We start from the raw sequence: 19903 nt of genomic DNA on the forward strand, positions 1-19903 counted from the left end.
CTCTGGGCATCATGGGAGGGGCCTGGGGACAGAGGACGCTTCTCCTGCGGTGGGAAGCGAGACAGCGAGGAGGTGCAGGAGGGACCTGAGGAGGAGCCTGGCGGGGACCACCGATGCAGCTGTCGTGGGGAAGGGCAGAGGGCCCTACGGCTCACGGAGGGACCCCACAGAGGGGGCCGCACATTTCAGCAGCCCCAGCCTGCACTGCGGTAGATGCAACAGCGTCAGCTGCTGGCGTCTGCAATAATGGCCTGGCTGGGTCTTTCATGAGGCCACACATAGGACAAAAATATTTATTCGTCTTGAAAATGCATATAAATGCTCTATTAGGGAGTAACTGGAACCTGTGCCCAAGCATGGCTGGGCAGGCTTGACAATGGCCCACAAGATCTAACAAGTCAGGCACAGCAGGGTGAAGTGGGTATGGTGTGTGCATTTGCTGTGGGTGACCAGGTGCCCTAGAAACGGGCCTCATCCCATGCGGAGTACTTGGTAATAACTGAGCCTGCAGAGAAAGCACAGAGCTGGGCGCCCCCGCGACTGCACAGATCAGACGTATTACTTCTGGAGAGGGAATGACATCCCGATAACATGAGTGCATTCAGGGAGGCGACATCCTAGCCCCAGCAGTCAGCAAACACTTTCCGTCAAGGGCCAGGGGAGGAGGTGTTTGGGCTCTGTGGCACATATGGTCTCTGTCACAACTGCTCAGCTCTGACACCTGGCATGGAAGCCGCCAAGGCCAATACAAACCTTAGGCATGGCTGTGTCCCAGTAAGACTTCATTTACAAAAACCAGCAGTGGGATATGGCCTGTGGGCCATGGTTTGCTAACCTCTGGATGATCTCCAGGAAATGAGGCTCTCTTCCAGCCTCCGGGCCTGAGCTGGGCTGACACATTAAAGCACCACTTGGTCTCCTCAGAGAATCACCCTCTGTTAGCAAAGCTCTAATCTGTGAGCCCAGGACTCTCCCACACAGGCTGGATGGTCAGCCTACTCTCAGGCCGGCAAGCACCCGAATGGTCATATTTCACTGCAGCCATAACATTGCAACCATACCTCATTAGCTGATGCATTTTCCTTCTTGAGTATTTCATGAAATGTGAATCAAAAGATTTCCTCAGCAGGGAGGTGCTAGGTCTGGCATCGGCAGCAGGGAGTGAGGGAACTGAAGAAATCTCACTTAAAATACTCCACAGGCCTAAAGCAAAGCCTGACTCTTTAAGCAGCTCCTGCTTATGGCACCCAGCAGTCTGGTCTTGGGCAAATGTGGAGACTGCACCCAACACCCACTGAGGATTCTTCCTCCCCCAGCTCCTTCTAAAGGGCAGGGGCTCCAGTGCCCTGGGGCAGAGGAGCATTTAGGAAGGGGAAGTACACACATCCCACGATGCAGGGGCCCTGGTGTATGACGCAGAAAAACAAAAAGGCCAGAAGGAAGCGGCGGAATCCCTGGCAGAGCAGGGCGTGGTGAGATGAGAAGAGGAACATTAAGGAGACATTAGGTTGGGCGTGTGTGGGCGAATGTCTGTGTTACTGCAGCGGAGGAGTGAACAGCAGCCTGGCTGCTTTAGAATGCAGAGTTGCCATGCAAGCCCTGTCCCTCCTGCCCTGGAGGCGCCAGAGGCTCCCAGCAGCTCCCTCCTGCACGAAGCCCTGTGAGCACTCACTGTGGTCAGCGCTTCCACGCTGGCTCCCATCAGACAGAGGTACCGGACCACGTCCAGGATCCCATTGTTGGCCGCAAGGTGCAGAGGCGTTCGTCCGTACTGGGAAGAGAGAAAAAAAGTCAAAGGTCGTTCTTCTCATGCAGTTGCTGAGGATGACATTCCGGAGACACAAGGTTAAGGAAGGGGTCAGGGCCCACCAGAAAGAAGGAAGGAGCCATCTCCCTTCTCCTGAAACTTGCTCTCCACTGGGGCAGGCCAGCAAGGCAGAATCTTTCCAAGTGCTTTGCAGTTAAAAGAGGAGCTTCAAAATACAACTTCAAAGGTAACTAAAGTAAGTTTCCTGCTGTGCTGGCCTGAAGGAGGCAGGAGCCAAGGGCTCAAGGCCCAGAGTTCCAGCAAGATCTGCACCATAGATCAAATGTAGACACAGCCAGGGAAGAAGATACGCGGAAGACAGATATTGAAGACATCCTAATGAGTGAAAATCCCAGGACAAGCCCATAAGCCCTGTTTGTGCCTGTGGTTCCCAAACTGTGTGCCAACGTAGCCCAGGGAACTGCACTGAATTCATAGGGGTGCCCAGGAATATCTAAAGTTTTTGATAAGAAAACTGGTTCTGAGACCAGGTGAACTACTTGCTTGAAGTGGTGCAGAGTCATCATTAGACTGCACCACCCTGCCTTCCATGACACCATGTCTCTCACAGCCTGGGTTTGGTGGCTGCCCTGGGAGGAATCAAGAGTCTTGAGGAAATCACTGTGGACAGGATATGAGGCCGTGTCCACTCTGAGTCCAAGGTTTCAGAAGTGCAGTGCACTCATCACATTGTACGTAATGTGGTCATGGAAGAAGGAAAAGAAAATATTAGTTTTCTTTCTGTTTATGTGTATTATCTTTCTCAGCTGCTGCTAAGCTGTTAGGACATAAGTGGTTACTAAGTTGTTTGGACTGAACCACTCAATGAACAGAAGTGTTGGGGATTTCTTTTGATCTAGGTGAACCATGAAAAAACAATTACTGAAACCCCGAGGATGTTGTGAACTGAGAAAATTTGGGAATGTCTTTTTTATGCTATGTATTTTTAAATATCAGTTTTTGTTATACAGATGACACATGCTCTTTTTAAAACTCCAAGCAACCTAGAGAAACATATAATACAAAATAAAAATCTTCCTTCTCCACTCCCCTCTTTACTCTCACGCTCCCTGGCTCAGAGCTGTCCCTTTTTAAGAATTTGGTCCATTTCCTCCCAAGCTCTTATCTATGAATCCTGAACAGGAGAGAAATAATTTAAACAGCCCACCTTCCACTCTGTCCCTTGCTTTGTCCATCTAACAGTAGATTGGGAACACCTTTCCATGCCTATAACGGGAGGGATCACATTCTGAACGCCTGAATCACATCCACTGCGTGGCTCTCATGATTCATTCAGCCACCGAGGGTGGACGCTAGGCAGCCTCAATTCCCGGCTAGTGTAAACACTGCTGCAGTGTGGGACACGCTCATATTTCTTTATTATTATCTTCTGCAGTAATGCAGAAAGCAGATATTAAGCTTTCAAGCGTCCTAGAGTTCACATGAGAAGGAAAAGGGAAGGTTTTGAAGACTGGGTGAAATGTTTAAAAGATGCAATATAAGGGAGATGTAATTTTGGTTGTAAAATGCACAGTTTTATAGAAGAGAAGAAAGCTGAGGAAGAGAGTGTGATGAAGAAAAGAGCAGAGGAAATGGCCACTGTTGAAGGGCCCAGGTTGGGACAGAATGACACCAAACCCCTTAGCCTTAAATTCCAGTTCTGCCACCACCCGGACCCAATGTCTCCAGCTTCATTTTCTCCCTTCCCCATAACCCCCTCCCTAAATACCTACTGCACACCCTCTGTGTGTCAGCGATAGCCCACAACAGACACACTGGCTTCCCTTGGTGGAAAACAGGCTTCCCTCTTCTCCATCTGTCAAAGCCTCGATCATCTTAAGTGATCACCTCTGAAAAGCCTTCCCTGATTTCTTTAATATCTGAATTGTTGCTTCTGTGTTTCTGGAGCACCTTGTGCCCAACACAGCAGCAATGACAACATGAGATGCGGCTACATCTGAATGTGAATGTGTCTAAAAGCAGCCTGAGGGCAGAGCCATTCACCTTGGCATCTACTAGTTCCTCCTTCCACACTGGGCACAGTGCTGCCCTGGAAGGGGATAAACACCTGACAGGCAGGGAGTCCTCTCTCATCCTCCCAGATGTGTGCGTGTGCACAGCGTGCCTTCTGTCTGTCCTTAAGGGAAGTACCAACTCAAAGAGGGACAAATGGGTAAGGGCCATGCATTCTGCGCCATCTATTTCCTTCCCTTTCTGTGCTCTCTAACATGGCCAGTTAAACAGCCACTCTCCTGATTTCCATACGAGAAGGAGGAAGAATGCAGAAATATCTCACTGCATGAGCGTCAAACATAGCAACGAGGTCCTGTCACATACTGGTGACAGGGTAGGATTTGAATGGCCATTTTTATTTCTGGAGGAACTTAATCCAGAGAAGGAAAAGGCAAGACCATGCAATGAAGAAAGAGCAACAGCCTCCTTGTGGAATGGGGGTGCCTCCCCACGCTCACAATTGGTTACTTGAGTGTGTCTCTAGAAAGCTGGATGTGCTGTGGTGGGCAACAATGCCTTCTGTTACATATCTGTGCTTCTTTTAAGGCCTTCTAAAGCCCCCATCACCTGTCCTTTTTTTAAAAAAAAAAAATAGTAAAACAAGCCTGACAGCAACCCTTCTGAAGAAGCTGTGAGACCCCCAAAGTCAGGGTGTGCTGATGATGGCAGCGTCAATGCCAACCCGGGGAGCCTGCCTGCGGGGGTGGAGATGCAGAGCTTGTGTGCAGCCAGCACCCTTCTGTCCAGGCGGGCTCTGAATTATGGGTCTGAATTATGCTGCTAATTCCAAGGAGTTGAAACTGGAAGTGATGATTTTCACATCAGCTGAGTTTCATTCAATGACAAAATTGTCTACAGAAGGCCCTCTATGTACAGCTGCTGTGCCATAGACAGCGATTACGCAGGTTTATGTCAGCATTTATCGACTTTACTTATAGATATTTGCAGCCTGAAAAATGTGAGACTTTTCTAGAAAATAAGCCAGTGGTTTTAACACACGAAAGTCTGGGACTGTGAATCAGGACCCAGAATCGGGTGGATGGACACACTTGGAAGCTGTAGGGATCCTGTGCTCTGTGCGTACCTTGTTTGAGATGTCCAAATTGCAGTTTGCTTCACAGAGGGCCACCACTATAGGCACGTTGCCATCTTTACACGCCACGTGGAGGGGAGTATTGCCGTGCCTGTCTTGATAATCGACGAAACACCCTTGGCCGAGGAGAGTCTTGATTACCTCCATCTGACACCGTCTTACAGCCAGATGAAGGGCAATGTGTCCGTCCTGGAAATAAACCCCAGAGATGATGAGAGTTTTACGCTTGGGCATGTGGCCTCCATCTCTCCACCTTTCCTGCCGCCACTGAGTGAGGTTTAATTGGCAACAAGATCACTACTCAAAGGCCTAGTGGAGGATTTAAATGAAGAAACTTTACACCTATAGTGGGGTAAGGACTGGGAGGATGTGGAGCTTCACGTGTTCCTCTCTAAATAATCACATCCTAAGCTAACACCAGCTTGATTCATTTAGGCTTCGGCAGTACAATCAGATAGAACATAAGTAATTGTTGATACTCCAATGGCCTCTTTAATCAAAGCATTTGTAAAACACTTTTAAAAACATTTGCCCAGCAATCTTTGCCAATTTCCTAAATAGAGAGCCTATTATTTTACTTTGCACCAGGAAAAATGTGAAAGTATTGTGAAACAACTTGCTCAAGGGCTGTCATACAAATGAGAAGCAGATTTAACATGTCTAACCACTGCATCCCGTGAAAAACCAGCCCGGGCCTTCATTCTACCTATTACAGAATCCCTGAAGAATAGATGTGTTGAGTTTTAGGAGCTGGTGGAGAGTTCTGAAACATTTTTTTTTTTTTTTTTTTTTGAGACGGAGTCTTGCTCTGTCGCCCAGGCTGGAGTGCAGTGGCCGGATCTCAGCTCACTGCAACCTCCGTCTCCCGGGTTCACGCCATTCTCCTGCCTCAGCCTCCCGAGTAGCTGGGACCACAGGCGCCCGCCACCTCACCCGGCTAATTTTTTTGTATTTTTTTAGTAGAGACGGGGTTTCACCGTGTTAGCCAGGATGGTCTCGATCTCCTGACCTCGTGATCCACCCGTCTCGGCCTCCCAAAGTGCTGGGATTACAGGCTTGAGCCACCGCGCCCGGCGAGTTCTGAAACATTTTTAAAACTTAGCTGTGCTAGGGTTTCTCAGCCTCAGTGCTACTGGCATTTGGGGCTGGGTGATTCTCTGCCGAAGGGGGCTGCCCTGTGGGCTGCAGGATGTTTAGTAGCACCACTGGCTGGGATCGATGAGACGCCAGTAGCAACCCTCATCTCTAGTTGTGACAACCAGAAGGTATCTCCAGACATTATCAAACACCCCTGGGGGCAAAGCCAGCCCCCACCCCCCACTCAGAACCATTGCTCTATACCAAGAAAATAACTTCACGAAGGGCAGATATTAAATCAACTACAGAATCCCAAATCTAACTGTACATAGCAACATCACAGCCTTGTTTTAAGTACAGATCACAATAAAAACAGATGAGGCTGAATTTGTTTAAGTAAAAACATGGAACACCTGGTCTAGCATCGAAATTGCCAGACAAGAGTGGTTTATTGTCTTTTTACAACACAGCAGACGATAGAAATAAGTAAAACATCTATTTCTTTGTTTATCTAAAAATTAATAGTGTGTTGCCAGTGTTAGTCTCAGTGAGAACTGTCTCGGATTCAGTGAACATCACTGTACCTGCTCTAAAGCTTTAAAGCTAAAAATTATTTAGAGCCCAAAGTCATTTGATCAATTCATGGATTCTGTTATATGCCACAAATTAATATTAATTATTATATACAATACAGAAAAGTTCACAGAATCTTTGGAACAGAGAAGAGAAGGGGTAATTACAGTTTGCTGCATTCAAGTTTGTTATCTTAGGGAAAGAAACTGAGGAGTCCTGTGGTCCCTCTAGACCCCTAGATCACTTCCCAGTGCGTATGAGTCATCCCCTATAAGGCACCTTGTCGCAAGCATTAAGGTCGGCTCCATGTTCGGCCAGACACTCCACGATGTCGTGGTAGCCCCTGGCAGAGGCTGTCAGGAGGGGCGTCTCTCCTTCTCGGTTCTTGATGTTCACGTTACAGCTGGCTTCACAAAGTGCTTTGGCCACAGAGTAATAGCCGTGCCAGGCAGCACAGTGCAGGGGGGTTTCTTCTTCCTGGCCAAGGAGACAAGTGCAGAGAGGAGGAAAAAAACAACAATGAGAAACAAAATATAAAGCAAGGTGAGAGTCCCTGTCAAATTTGGCAGAAATGCAACCAAGGCAGCAGAGGGAAAGAGCTCATAGGTACTGGAGTGAAATATTAATCTGGAATAAAATAACAACATGAGTGTGAGCCACCAGCATTAAGAGGTAGATCTGACGTCTCTCCTTCATTCGTTTTCCTTCCTCAACACTTGTGTGTTTGATGAATTTGGCTTTCTCAGCATATGACTGACAACTGACTTTCGGGAGCCCGCTGAAACCATCGGCCCTGCTCCTCTGAACAACAGAGCCTTCATGCAGGTGCATTATAGCATCTTTCTAATAAGTGCCTCGCTGACTTTATCTGAAACTACTAATAGTAGGTGAGCACTTTCCTGAGCATGAATTCTTCCAGCAACCTTGATGCCTCCAGCTTTCTGCCATGTTTACAACACAAGGTGAGTGGTAACAGTATTGTTGCTTTGGCTAGAAAGTAATTAGGAAAGCCACACACAAGTCAAGGGCAGTCCTTATAGACTGGGAGGCCTGTATCTTCAGGATCAACATTGTTAGATACATAAATGCGCCGATGAGAGGCCATCCTAGTGCGGTGGTGACAAACGTGGACTCTGAAATCAGATTGTGTGTGTTCAAGCCCCAGCTCTACCACTTCTGAGCTTTGTGAGCCTGGGAAAGTTACAGAAACTTTCCCTGCCTTGATTTCCTCATCTCCAAAACGAGAATGATAATAGTCATTCACCTCATAGGGCTGTTCAGCAGACTGAATGCATGAATGAATGAAGTGGTTAGACCTGATCCTGGTATTAGCACCCTGCACACCTTAGCTAGTACTTCTGTTTGAGTCCCTGCCCTTTGAGTCCTTGCCCTCTCTAGTGGAAGACAGAAAACCTAGCTTGGATAAAACTCTAAAGGCCCCGACTGTACCATCTGGCTGCCTGTACATTCATGTATAGAGCAGAGGAAGGGAGGACGTCAGCCATGACCCACCTTGTCCTGGATATTGGGATTGGAGCCGAAGCTGCACAGTAACTGAGCCACGTCAGCATGGCCATAGCGAGCCGCCACGTGGAGGGCTGTCTCTCCAGACTGCAGAAGAAAAGGAGCTGGTGATTCTGAGCCACATCTGTGAGCAGGCTATGGAGACCAGAACCCAAGGCCTACACCCAGGCCTGCCTGGTTCCACTCCATCCCCTTTAGTTCCACCCACCCACCTTGGGCAGATGCCCCGATAACGGCTAGGATGGGGACCTGGGGTTGGGGTGTCCACCACACAGTCAGTAATAAGCCCACACACTTGGCGCATCCTGTGAAGTGCAAACAACTCAGAAGAAGGTTCTCCCTTTTCCATGATGGCTGTTCTCAATCTTCTTTATGTACTGACACTTCTAGCTGTGTGATTTTCTTCTTTTTTAAACACAACATTCTCTTTACGATTGGGTTCATCATTCAGCAGTTACTTAAATGAACCATTTTACTTATTAACAAGCTTCTCATTTCATTGCCTATGATTAGAAATTTATTTTCGTATATTCTCAGAGATTTTCTCAGAAATCTTAAAGAATATCACTATTTGCCCATGTAATAACTTTCTGTGAATTAGTAACAGGTGCAAATCCTTTAAGATACTTTACTTCTATCCACCCCACAGAAAATCATCAGCATAAACAAATTTTAAGAAGACAAAACAAGATATATGGTTGCCACCTTCCAGATAACTGCCATAATAAATGTGTGTTTCTGATAGGATGTTACCCCTCAGACATGGTGCAGTGCATGATCCATGCAACTGTGTGTGGCAGCTTGACTAAGCATATTGAATTAGTCTGCCGGTACTGGAAGCAGAGAAGTGTTGTACAGTAGAATAAATAATGGATGAGTAGGTAGGAATCCCAGGTTCAGGTTCCCGCACAGCCAATTAATTCACAGGATTGTTGTGTGAACTTAATGAAACACATACATATGAAAACAAGGTATCCTGATAAGTCAGGAACTTTTATAACATCGTTGTGCCAAAAAAAAGCCTTACTTTATTACTTTATGTGCATTGTCTCATTAATATCTTCTAGTGTCTGTGATTGTCAGGTCAGCACTATCAGCCACTTCAGAGAAGAAGAGAATAGGAGAGATCCGCTTAAAAGCACAAGGTTGAGTCAGAAAGAAAATCGAATCAAGACTGAGGGTCTCTGTCTGGTTGTCTTTCTACTAGCACTTTGAGGTTTTTAAGTTATGGGGATTATAATTCAATGCGTGCGTATTATGGCAACTACCTAGAAGATTTTGGCTTAAGGCTGATTTCAATATTAAATCAAACCATAGGCAACAAGAAATTTCCAATTTAAATTTTCTGCTGGTGAATGTTGGTGCTGATTCCTTTCCTTTGGGTTCTGATGCACATGGTAGGCCAACACTCACTCTCACATGCATCCTCAGGTTCCTCCTAAGAGAAGTGGCCTTACCTTGTCTTTCACGTCCAAAGGGCATTTGTTCTCATTGAGAAATTTCAAGGTATCGACGTGGCCATGCCGAGCAGCCCAGTAGATGGCATTGGACCCACCCTGCAGGAAAATCAACCTGGGGTCACATTTCTAAAAAGCTGACAGCGCTGGACACATGCATCCCTCAGAGTCACTGTATTTCCTTTCCTGCGTGATGATAAACCCCAGAGGAGCAACTTCCCAGAGGAATGAAGCCCTCATTCTCTTTTACACCTTTGACAAATGTACCATGGTTACACAGGATGCTAGCATTAGGGGCACCTGGGTGACGCAGATAATGGAACTCTTTTGGAACTTTTCCAACTTTGTTTTGTAAATCTAAAATGATTTTGAAATAAACAATTGTTTTCTGTTTGTAAACCCTCATCTCCCCCTCTGGTTAGGAATCCCTTACTGCAGAGGACCGGATCTACTCCACTTACAGCTCTGCTGACGTCTACAGAAGCAGGCAAACACATTTCTGATGCGAATAATTAGATAATAAAACTTTTTCATGTGTGGCATCTAACACTGTCGAGTAAATGTGATCGGTAAGAAGGAAAATCTGGGTAGCGTACAAAGAAATGCTGATGTCAAGCAGCAGCGCCAAGGGGGAGGATAAATGATAAATGTTTGACTCTCTAATGCATGTGTCAGGCTGTACCAAGCTGTTGAAAAAGTAGCTTATCTTCCTTTACAGGAAACTGAGAAACAAGTTAGGACATACTTTTTTTTTTCCTCTGTTACCTCGATAATTAAGAGACATTTGATAATACTTTAAAATTCAATTCATTTCAGTAAAACAATTATGACCTTATCCTGGACATCGATTCTTGAGCCTCTTTTAATGAGCAACTGTAGTATTTGAATATTCCCACAGCCAGCAGCAATGAGTAATGGAGGTGTCCCGTGCTAGAATAGGCAAGAAAAAAAATGACTAATTTTCAGGTTTGGTAGGAAAGGAAAAGCCCAAATGACGATTGCTGTTCCCACACACCTTCCCCTGTCTCAACAGACATAGAGCTACTGCTGAGTGGCAGGAAGAGAAGACAGGTAGAAGGGTATAAAACCTTTCCTTCCCCTTTTGGATTCTCATCGGGGACATTTTCATTAGCAGGATGAGAAGATCTCAAATTTCATGGGTAGAGATACAATATGTGAATGGAGGAAGGTCCTTAATGCAAAAAGACCCTATTGGTAACTCAAATCACTCTCTAAACAGAAGCGATTTTCCCCACAGTATGGAGCTTCCAATTGGAAGGGAGAATGGAGAAGCAGATGGGGTCCTTCCTTTGATATGGAAGGGCAAGGTCACTGTGACCCACCCCTCCACTATGCTATGCTGCAGAACAGAACCAGACCTTGTTGGGTTGGTTAACATCATAGCTGGACAATGAGCCCAGAAGATGCTGCAGGCCTGGGACGTTGTCATCGTTGATAGCATGGATGATGGCTTTCATCACAAAGGAGTCTTCCTCATCCTTGAGAGAGACAGCCAAGATGGAAACAGAGTTACATTGCTAGCCATGATTCTCTTACCAACATAAAAGAAACCTGTGCTCACTTGTTAACAGGGGGATTCAGAGGAAAGTAAGCCATTTATTTTCCAAAACCACAGTCATGAAGGGACCTAGGAGGGAAATTTTTGCTCCTTCCATGTTGCAAATACTATTTACTGTTTACCTGGGCTTTAATGTTATCTGCAGTATAGCCCAGAGACAGTGTCTGAGATCCAGATTTCAAATGATGATGATGACAAGTAACCCTTTGTGTTTATCTTAAGAATCTGTCAAAACACAGTTCCTAAAACCACTGTGAAAATCTTTAGGTATAACATAGTCTCTTCCTGGAAAAGGAAAAAGAAAAACCTACTGGCCAGGTGCGGTGGCTCACGCCTGTAATCCCAGCACCTTGGGAGGCCGAGATGGGCAGATCACGAGGTCAGGAGATCAAGACCATCCTGGCTAACACAGTGAAACCCCATCTCTACTAAAAATACAAAAAAAAATTAGCTGGGCGCAGAGGTGGGCACCTGTAGTCCCAGCTACTCGGAGGCTGAGGCAGGAGAATGGCGTGAACCCGGGAGATGGAGCTTGCAGTGAGCCGAGACTGCACCACTGCACTCCAGCCTGGGCGACAGAGCGAGACTCCACCTCAAAAAAAAAAAAAGGAAAACCTACTGAAGCAAAGAAATGATGCCTTTGAATAAGATATTCTCAATTTGGAATGTTTCCAGCTACAGAATTGTTTTCTGATCACTCGTATTTCTTCCATCACTATGTATAGAATAACATGGCAAAATTCTCTGAAAGCTGATCCCAATTATAAAAAAAAAACAACAACAAAGATTTAAAAAATAGGCTCTAAATAAGAAAAACAAAGGCTAGAAATCAGAAAACTGATGCATTTCTAATTACAAAGGAAAAATAACCAGAAAAGTACTCAACAAAAACTTGAAAAATCTTTGCCACGCTGTCAAAATTCACATTAAAACTAAGGAATCAGCTAGAAAAATCCTAAACAAAATTTTTGAAATGATAAACATAGAATTATGACCACCGGAATTTCAAATCTGGAAAAGTGTATCTACAGAGGCTGAATCTCTGCTTGTGGGGGAGAATGGAGAAAGCATGTCTCTCCATCTGCTTTCTCTTCTCTACAGATCTGAATCCAAACACTTTCCATGTGGGCTTTAGTAATATTTGTATAAAATGCATGTTTAAGAATGCCACCGGTTTTGCTTTTCTATCACAATTCAAGTCAATGACTAAGAGGCATTTACATGAAAGCGCAAGTCAAGAGAAATGGGGAAAACAGAAGGAATAAAGCAGATTGTTATGACTCACCCCACGATTAGAATATGGAGATAAGGGAATCTGACCTCTGGCAGGGTATCTTTCCACCTGGAGCTCCTGCCCGACCCTTGGTCCCTCTCCCACCCGAAACTTTTCACTGTGACACATGTAATGTCTCCCAGTTGAATATTCAGTGACTTCAATTTGCAATCTTTAATCATCCTCATTATCTTACTTAGAGTCACAGTTTTTATCTTCTCGCTGGTTGCGCAGCCACCCTCTAACGATTCCCAAACAAAGCCTCCTCTTCTCTCTCTTTTCGCCCTAACCTACTTCTCTTTTGTTTTTTTCGTTTTTTTGGTTTTTTAAAATATCTCCAATCCTATTTCACTCCACAAGGCTAGATGTGGAGCCTCAGTGAAACTACTACCTTAAGGGGAAAAATGGGAGCTGGTGTCTGCAATTCCCACCCTGAAGTACCCGGAAGTACTCGGCTCCACCGCGGAAATGCTGACTGCTCTGTTACAGGGGCAGGGTAGTTCCCACAGGACAACCGTGGTTGCCTCGTCTGGAGTCCCCTTCACCTCCTGACTTAATAAAGGCCCATTGTTTGACTGTCAGGGGAAAGTCTTGTTGAATTCGCATGCTTCTACTCATATCTGAAGAGCTTATCTGTGATTAGGTTTCAGTTTGGATTGGGGGGAAAATAAAGAAAATAAAGGCAGAAATTAGAAAATGAATGCATTTCTAATCACAAAGGAAACATAACTAGAGGGTACTGAAAAACAAATTTGATAAATCTTTGCCACTTTGTCAAAGTTCACATTAAAACTAAGAAAGCTGGAGTTATTCTCAAGGGCCTTGGGCAGTCAACACCAGGCCAATAATGCAAGTGAGTTAGGCCTTCTGGTCTGCTAGGAGACACACCAGCAAGCAGCACTGCATTCTTCCTGATTCTCTGGTGCATGTGTGTGGGAAGGAGGTGGCGGTTGTCTGTCCCTTCTGTGCTACTGTTAACCAAGATTCTTCTATGTCAGCGGCAACGGTTCATGCAAATTAGAATAAGCTCTTTTCTGCTGGCTAGCTTCTCTTTTACCAAAATATCAGCGAGTGTGTCTCTGTGTATGTGCATTTGCTGTGCGTGTGTGTGTGCGCGCGTGTGTGTTGGGGGGGTGGTCTGTGCCTATGTTTGCATCAAGGTGGAAGGTAGTGTTAGAGGTATGGGGCTATGAGAGGGGACAGCAGCATCCAAATCAAAGAGAAAAAAGGAGGAAAAAAGCAAGAGGGTGCACAAATCAGCACCCCCAAATCCCTCTAAGGGGATCAAGAATAGGCTTGCCATTTCCACAACTTCAGGTTCCTAGGAGGTTGAACGAATAGGACAGCTTGGACATTCTGAGTACCCAGTGCTGAGAAAGGAGCACCAGGGCACACGGGTTTGCTTACCAGAGTATCGTCGCTTCTGGCAACACTCATGTTACTTCTGGACAGGAATGACCTGGATAATCTTTGGCACAGTGATATCAAGCGAACGGATTGCTTTTTTTTAAAGACAAAAAAAAAAAAAAAGGTAGGGTGAGAGGAGGAGAGACAGCTTATGTAACAATTGTCAAATGAGTACAAACGACAAAGCCTTTGAGATCGTGTTCATAGGCATGAGCACACACTCTCCCAGGTGGGCAATCCTACAGCGAATTGGGTTGTATTTGCTTAAAGAATAATTTTAAATCAAGACAACAGGATATAGAGATTCTCCTTCCATGTTTCATTATTGAACTACAGAGCTGGACACCCCACATCCTTTCTCTCTCTCTATTTTCTTCTCTGTTCTTTGGAGAAGGTGATTTGACCCTTGCAGGTCCCCCCTCAGAGAAGCACAGAAGGCAGGGGCCTTGCTCTGTGTCCTTTGTGCCTCATAAGCAGTGATGGTAGACAATGTAATGACCAAAACGAGACAGCTGATGGAAGTGAACAGCTGGAGGGCCTCTTATAGAAAAAACATCTCTGCATTTACTCTCAAAGGCAAAAGCACAGTTAAAGAATGAGAGCGAGAAAGAGAAATGTATGGTTGCTCTCTCTCTACTTTAAGCCCAATTCTAAGGACTTCTTGAAAATCTAGTGCTGTGGTCTTCCTCATCCCTACCATAGCACCCCAAGATCAGTAGGTGTGAAAACGAGGTACATTTCTGGCCCTGAGCTGGGAAGACATGGTAGGTACCCACTTCCTCTGGGTTTGACATGACCCTGGGCACAGGAAACCATCCCATCACCTTTTTAGCCCTGAAGTGTGATTTCTTCCAGGATGTCTGCAATGCCTTCCAATCTATGTCCCACCCAGGCCCTGTGGAGGCCATCCACACTTAGGAAGGAGAAGAGGCCACCCTGCAAATGCTCATGGCCCCACCCCACCCCCACTCCAACCACTCACAGATAAAGGCAGGGCTGAGAGACCTACTTACACGAGTTACAGCACAAATGTAATCTCATGCTGCTTACCACAAAGAATGAACCTATTTAAAATGTGGCTTGTAGTATTAGAAAAAGATTTCACTATAATTTTATGGTGCTGCTATAAAAATTTGCATTGAGAATGGTTTCGATGGAAAAAATACAAAAGTACATTTAATGGTATGAGTTAAAGTGACTAAAATATTATTTTTGCTTGTTTTTGAAAATAGAGTAATGGTGCAGAACACTACAGGGTGGATTAAAAAGAGGAAAGGATATATTTTCCATATTGCCAGTATCAGAGGAGACGGACCCTGACCACACACTGCTCTACACGGGAAACAGAATTTGTTAATCCTTCCACAACAAACAATCTTACTTTCCATTTTTTCCGGGCTGCAAACTTCTTGAATTTCTCCATGTTTACCGCTGATGCTTTTCTACTAAGTGCCTGTTGTGTATCTTTAGGCTAAAATAAAAATCCAAGATAAAAATTAAAGCTCTCAAGTTACGAAAATGTGTTATATGACAATTTTTTGAAACATCTCCTTATTCAGGATGCTTATGCATTCACCTTATTAAATTAGCATAGGAAGTTGGGATAACATGGAATATCTAGGTACCTAGTCTTAGCAGACTCACTCTTGTATCTGAGGGTTTCGTATCATCCATATACACTGGGGAGAAGTAGAGCTTGGGGTCAAACTAAATCATGACTTTCCACATTGATAGTTTGGGAATGGCAATATTCATGGTGAGGCTATGTTATGAGGCATTCGAACTTGGGTATCCCCAAGTAATGTAGAGCTTGGAGGGATCTCAGAGGTCAGCAAAGTTAGTTTGGCCTATAGCAGGAGAATTCCTTGTACTGTATCTTTTTCAGTAGATGTATTTAGCTTTTGTCTTCCACCTCTGGGAGGAGGAGACACCACAGCTCGCTAGGCGAGCCCAGGTCACCGCTGGGAGCTTGCACAGCAAAGCTATTTGCCCCCAAAGCCTGTTTCTGTGATGTTCACTTCTTTGTTTCATGATTTTATTCTGTAACTATCATCCTTTCCCACCCCTAATCCTTTCTGCCCTGGATTGAAGCAACTTTAATCCAAATGTCCATCAGGCCAGGCAGGTAATGTAAAGGTGTAATGTTCCAGGGGACCTTGTTCCCCAGCACCAAGGTGCCTGTGCCACTTCCCAAGGCCATGTGGAATGAGGGCTCAGTGTCAGCAGATCTTCAGATTTTCCAAGAGAAGCTGGAAATCCAGATTTGATTGATATTTACATGCTGGAATCAACATAAAATTTTAAATATACTGTTTGGGCCAACACCCCACAGGTCACTCCAAACATAGTTGTTGAGTGGGCTTGACCTTCTACAATCCTGCTCTGTGCTGGCTTCTTCCTCTCTCCCCACCTCTGGGATCATTAGGATACAGTCTAACCTGTCAGCTTTTCTTAAAATATGATGCAAATAGCAAACTTAACACTCCAGGTGTGACCTGTGGTTAGCAGTACTTTAAGACACACGAATACCAGGGTGCCCAAACCAATCACATAGAAAGTGATCTAAACAGTGAAGTAATATGCAACTCACCTTGATCCAGGGATGCTGCAAACTATCTTGAATTGTCATTCTCTTCCTTGAGGGGAGGGGGAAAAAGGAAAAAATGCTGTGACCATAGCAGCAAATACTAAGGTTGTTTTCCTGCTGGCTGGGCCTGCCAAGCAGATACTCTGGAAAATGCAGTTCAGGGAAGAAAGCCAAAAACGACATGGGTCTTTTTGTGATTATTTCACTGTGCCTGCAGGGACTGACTGAGCGGGGGCAGAGGGCCCTGCTTGCATTTTCTGAAGTGTTTCACATGGCATGCTGCCCTTTGGCAGATGAAGCAAGCAGGGTCTGAGAAACGCGGCCCTGTGCATGGAACAGGCACAGGCTCTGGGCTGGCTGAGGCCGTGGCCAAGCACCTTTCAGGAACACGGACACTCACTTTGGATCCTTGACCAGAAGTCTTCTTATGAAATCTTTGGCTAGGGCACTGGTATTACTGAAGTATTCATCCTCAAAGTCATAGTTGACAGCGGACACATTTGCTAACGTTTCTTGCTTAGTGTCTCCAAGAAATGGGGAAGCCCCACTTAGGCTGTTAAAAATAAAGTTGGGCACAGAACATTAATGACGACCCCTTAGTGTTCTCATTTTGCTCCTATAACATCTGGAGTGTGGAATAAGATTATAAGCTGGTGCTTGAATAATCTCTTGAGAGTTTGACTATATTTCATAGACTTTCACTGTCAGGACCAAAAGCGTCAGCTTCATGCAAAAGGATTCACTGAACAAGTTAATTTGGAACAGCATCTGGTAGTTTACAGGAAACCTGTTTTCTCGGCAGTGATGGACAGCTATGCTTTCTTTCAGTGATTATGCTACAGTTTCTGATGACTCATTTCAAATTAGGAGAACATGTTTAATTAGTATAAACTAAACATGTTTTCAGGGTGTAAAACGAATATGTTTATATCAAAAGCATGCATAAGCTAAAGAGATCAACACAGCACATTTAATGGTTAATTAAACCTGTGGTCTCATAGAAGAGAAGAGAGTATGACTTGTGGATTCTGGTACTTACAGGATATAGGTTATTACCCCGATACTCCTAAAAACAACACAAAACAAACAAAAGAACACATCAGGAGAAGAGTCAAATAAATCAGAAAGAAAACACCACCAAGGACATACTCCTTACCACATATCTGCCTCAAGACCAAGAGGTTCATAGTTGACTATCTCAGGAGCTAAGAGGAAACAAACACTCGTTTAGCTTGGGAGGAAGCAAACTAACCAATTCTATCTTCATGCAACAACCAGGAACATGTAACAGGGAGAATCTTCCAGCAGGGGAGGTTTGCCAGAATAATGTTTCTGAGATGTAAATGACCACAGGAGCAAAGGAACTTACCGACAAACTCTGGAGTCCCAAATATGTTTTTAAATTCATTTCCAAAGTCCATTTTATGGGCCAACCCAAAGTCAATGATCTTGATCCGAGGTTTGGGGACATTTCTATCCAAAAGCATTATGTTCTCAGGCTTGAAAAAAGAGAGAAATAAAAGGCTATGATATGTTATGCTGAGGACAAGATGGCAGAACAGTTCTTCTCTTCCCACTCCCAAAAGGAAAAAAAAAAAAAAAGGCCAAAAATTAGGGAAGAAAGGGTGGTTGAAAGAGTATACCAGGAAAAGGGTATACCAGGGTGGTTTAAAGACTATACCAGGAAAGAGTATACACAGAACCATTTTCCTAAGGTTCTGTGTTCACAAATGAGAGGAGGGGCAGAGACGAAACGTTGTGAAGAAAATGTCAGCGTATCTTTAAAACATTTTAATTAAACGTATTTAGAGGTGATGTCTTAACTCTAATGACGAGAAAAAAATCTGCAAGCCAGCTTTGTACAGAATTCATGGGGTATATCTTCTTATTTCAAGAAGGAAATACATGTCTTGCTCTAGGTTCTCCCTGAAGCAGGCCTGAGACAAGGAGGGGACACCAGGAAACACTTGGTAGGAGAAGCAGATACAGGAAACAGAGGAAGTTGCTACAAAGTGTCCTATCAAGGTGGGGGTAACTAGGGGAATGGGAGGCGAAAAGGAGAACTCAGTGTTATTCCAATTATAGAATGAGGGAGCTGGGGTCTTTATCCACCATCTCTCCATCCTCCACGGCTGACAGCTGCTTCTGTGGAAATTTTTCTTTTGCATTTCCAGCTCCCAGGGTCAGAAACAAGATGCCAGGAAGAGTCACAGGTATTCGCAGCAAGCCCTCTTTTAGGTTGTATACGAGTGTGTGTCTTTTCACATGTTTATGGGGCCAGGGGGGACATGAATGGGACATTGACAGCTCTGCCACAAAAAGAATGGGGACAGTCCTCCCTCCTCTGAAATCCTGTCCCAGCTCTACGGGTCTGAGCCATCTCCTCCGACTGAGCGCACACTTCTTTGTGTTGTTACGGAGGTAACAATTCTGTTTCACATTGATTCCTTCTCTCATAGACTATTGGTATGCTTTACCAGACCACTTCTTGCTCCCTTCAACTGGAACTTCTCACCATTGCCACTTCCTATTGCTCCTGTTGTGTCTTCCCTTCCCAAAGAGACCACACCTCTGTCATGGCTGGGAGGGCGGCTTACATGCTGTTTCATCTCCAACTACGTTCTGCATCCAGCCAGGCAAATGCCCCAATTAGCCAATCTGAGTTTGGTTTGCTTGATTATTGGTGACAGAGTCAAGCCACAAGCCTTTGCATCACTCAACACATTTTCTATCTTAACACGCCCAGAGCCACAGAAGGAACCAGCGCCAGTCACTGGCTGCTGGCTAATGTCCAAGTAGTCAAGAGCATCCCCCTTACTAAAAAAACTTGGTTCCTAAGACCCCTTGTATTCTTTACCAAGAATTCCAGAGTGTAATCAATTATCAATTAAGCCTCTATCCCACAAAAGGGTTTGCCATCCCAGTGGGAGGCATGTATTCTACGCTTGCTGATTTATACTGATAATTCTGTTTGTTAAGCTGGTACAGGAAAAATAATGTAACTCGTTCAGATGCCTCAATTTTTCTTAGCAGAGAAACAACCAAGGCTGTGATCTGCACAAGCTTCTATCTGGCTTATACTTTGAAACGTACCTTAAGATCAAAGTGGGCGATTTGAAGGGAGTGCAGGTAGTAAACACCATTAAGAATTTGTTTGAGAAATTCAGTTGCTTCCTCTTCAGTTAAAGATTCCTTTTCAGCTAAGAAGTCAAACAGCTCGCCACCTGCAACGCTGAGAACCCGGAAGCAGAGGTTATTGGTAACAATTCTGTTTCACATTGATTCCTTCTCTCATAGACTACTGGTGTGCTCAAACATCAGACAAGAAAACAGCATAAAGATTATGCTGAAACCACCAAGCATGGAGTCAGAATTCTCTGTGCAGGTTGTTGACAATTCTGCATTCGGACACATTTGTGCTTGAAAGCACCTGGGAACCATTTTCCTAAGGTTCTGTGTTCACAAATGAGAAGAGGGGCAGAGACGAAACGTTGTGAAGAAAATGTCAGTGTA

General features: G+C 44.8%; 1 protein-coding gene across 7 annotated transcripts in view; it reads right to left on the reverse strand.

Moving 5' to 3' along the window:
- DAPK1 (death associated protein kinase 1) overlaps positions 1-19903 on the reverse strand; it is a 214435-nt gene that overhangs the window by 50310 nt on the left and 144222 nt on the right. For 6 of the 7 annotated variants that reach the window (XM_033236896.1, XM_033236900.1, XM_033236895.1 and 3 more), the window contains exons 5-18: positions 17760-17889; positions 17547-17595; positions 17430-17456; positions 16791-16943; positions 16394-16439; positions 15185-15274; positions 13804-13896; positions 10924-11043; positions 10376-10474; positions 9545-9643; positions 8076-8174; positions 6843-7040; positions 4905-5102; positions 1673-1771 (exon numbers count right to left, since the gene is read on the reverse strand). In XM_033236896.1, the coding sequence (XP_033092787.1) occupies positions 1673-1771; positions 4905-5102; positions 6843-7040; positions 8076-8174; positions 9545-9643; positions 10376-10474; positions 10924-11043; positions 13804-13896; positions 15185-15274; positions 16394-16439; positions 16791-16943; positions 17430-17456; positions 17547-17595; positions 17760-17889 (1500 nt within the window). Of the gene's footprint in view, positions 1-1672; positions 1772-4904; positions 5103-6842; positions 7041-8075; positions 8175-9544; positions 9644-10375; positions 10475-10923; positions 11044-13803; positions 13897-15184; positions 15275-16393; positions 16440-16790; positions 16944-17429; positions 17457-17546; positions 17596-17759; positions 17890-19483; positions 19670-19903 lie in introns of those variants that run through there. The other variant, XM_033236902.1, reaches the window with a different exon arrangement.

This window comes from Trachypithecus francoisi, unplaced genomic scaffold, assembly GCF_009764315.1.
Source record: "Trachypithecus francoisi isolate TF-2019V2 unplaced genomic scaffold, Tfra_2.0 Lachesis_group16, whole genome shotgun sequence".
NCBI classification, from domain to species: Eukaryota; Metazoa; Chordata; class Mammalia; order Primates; family Cercopithecidae; genus Trachypithecus; species Trachypithecus francoisi.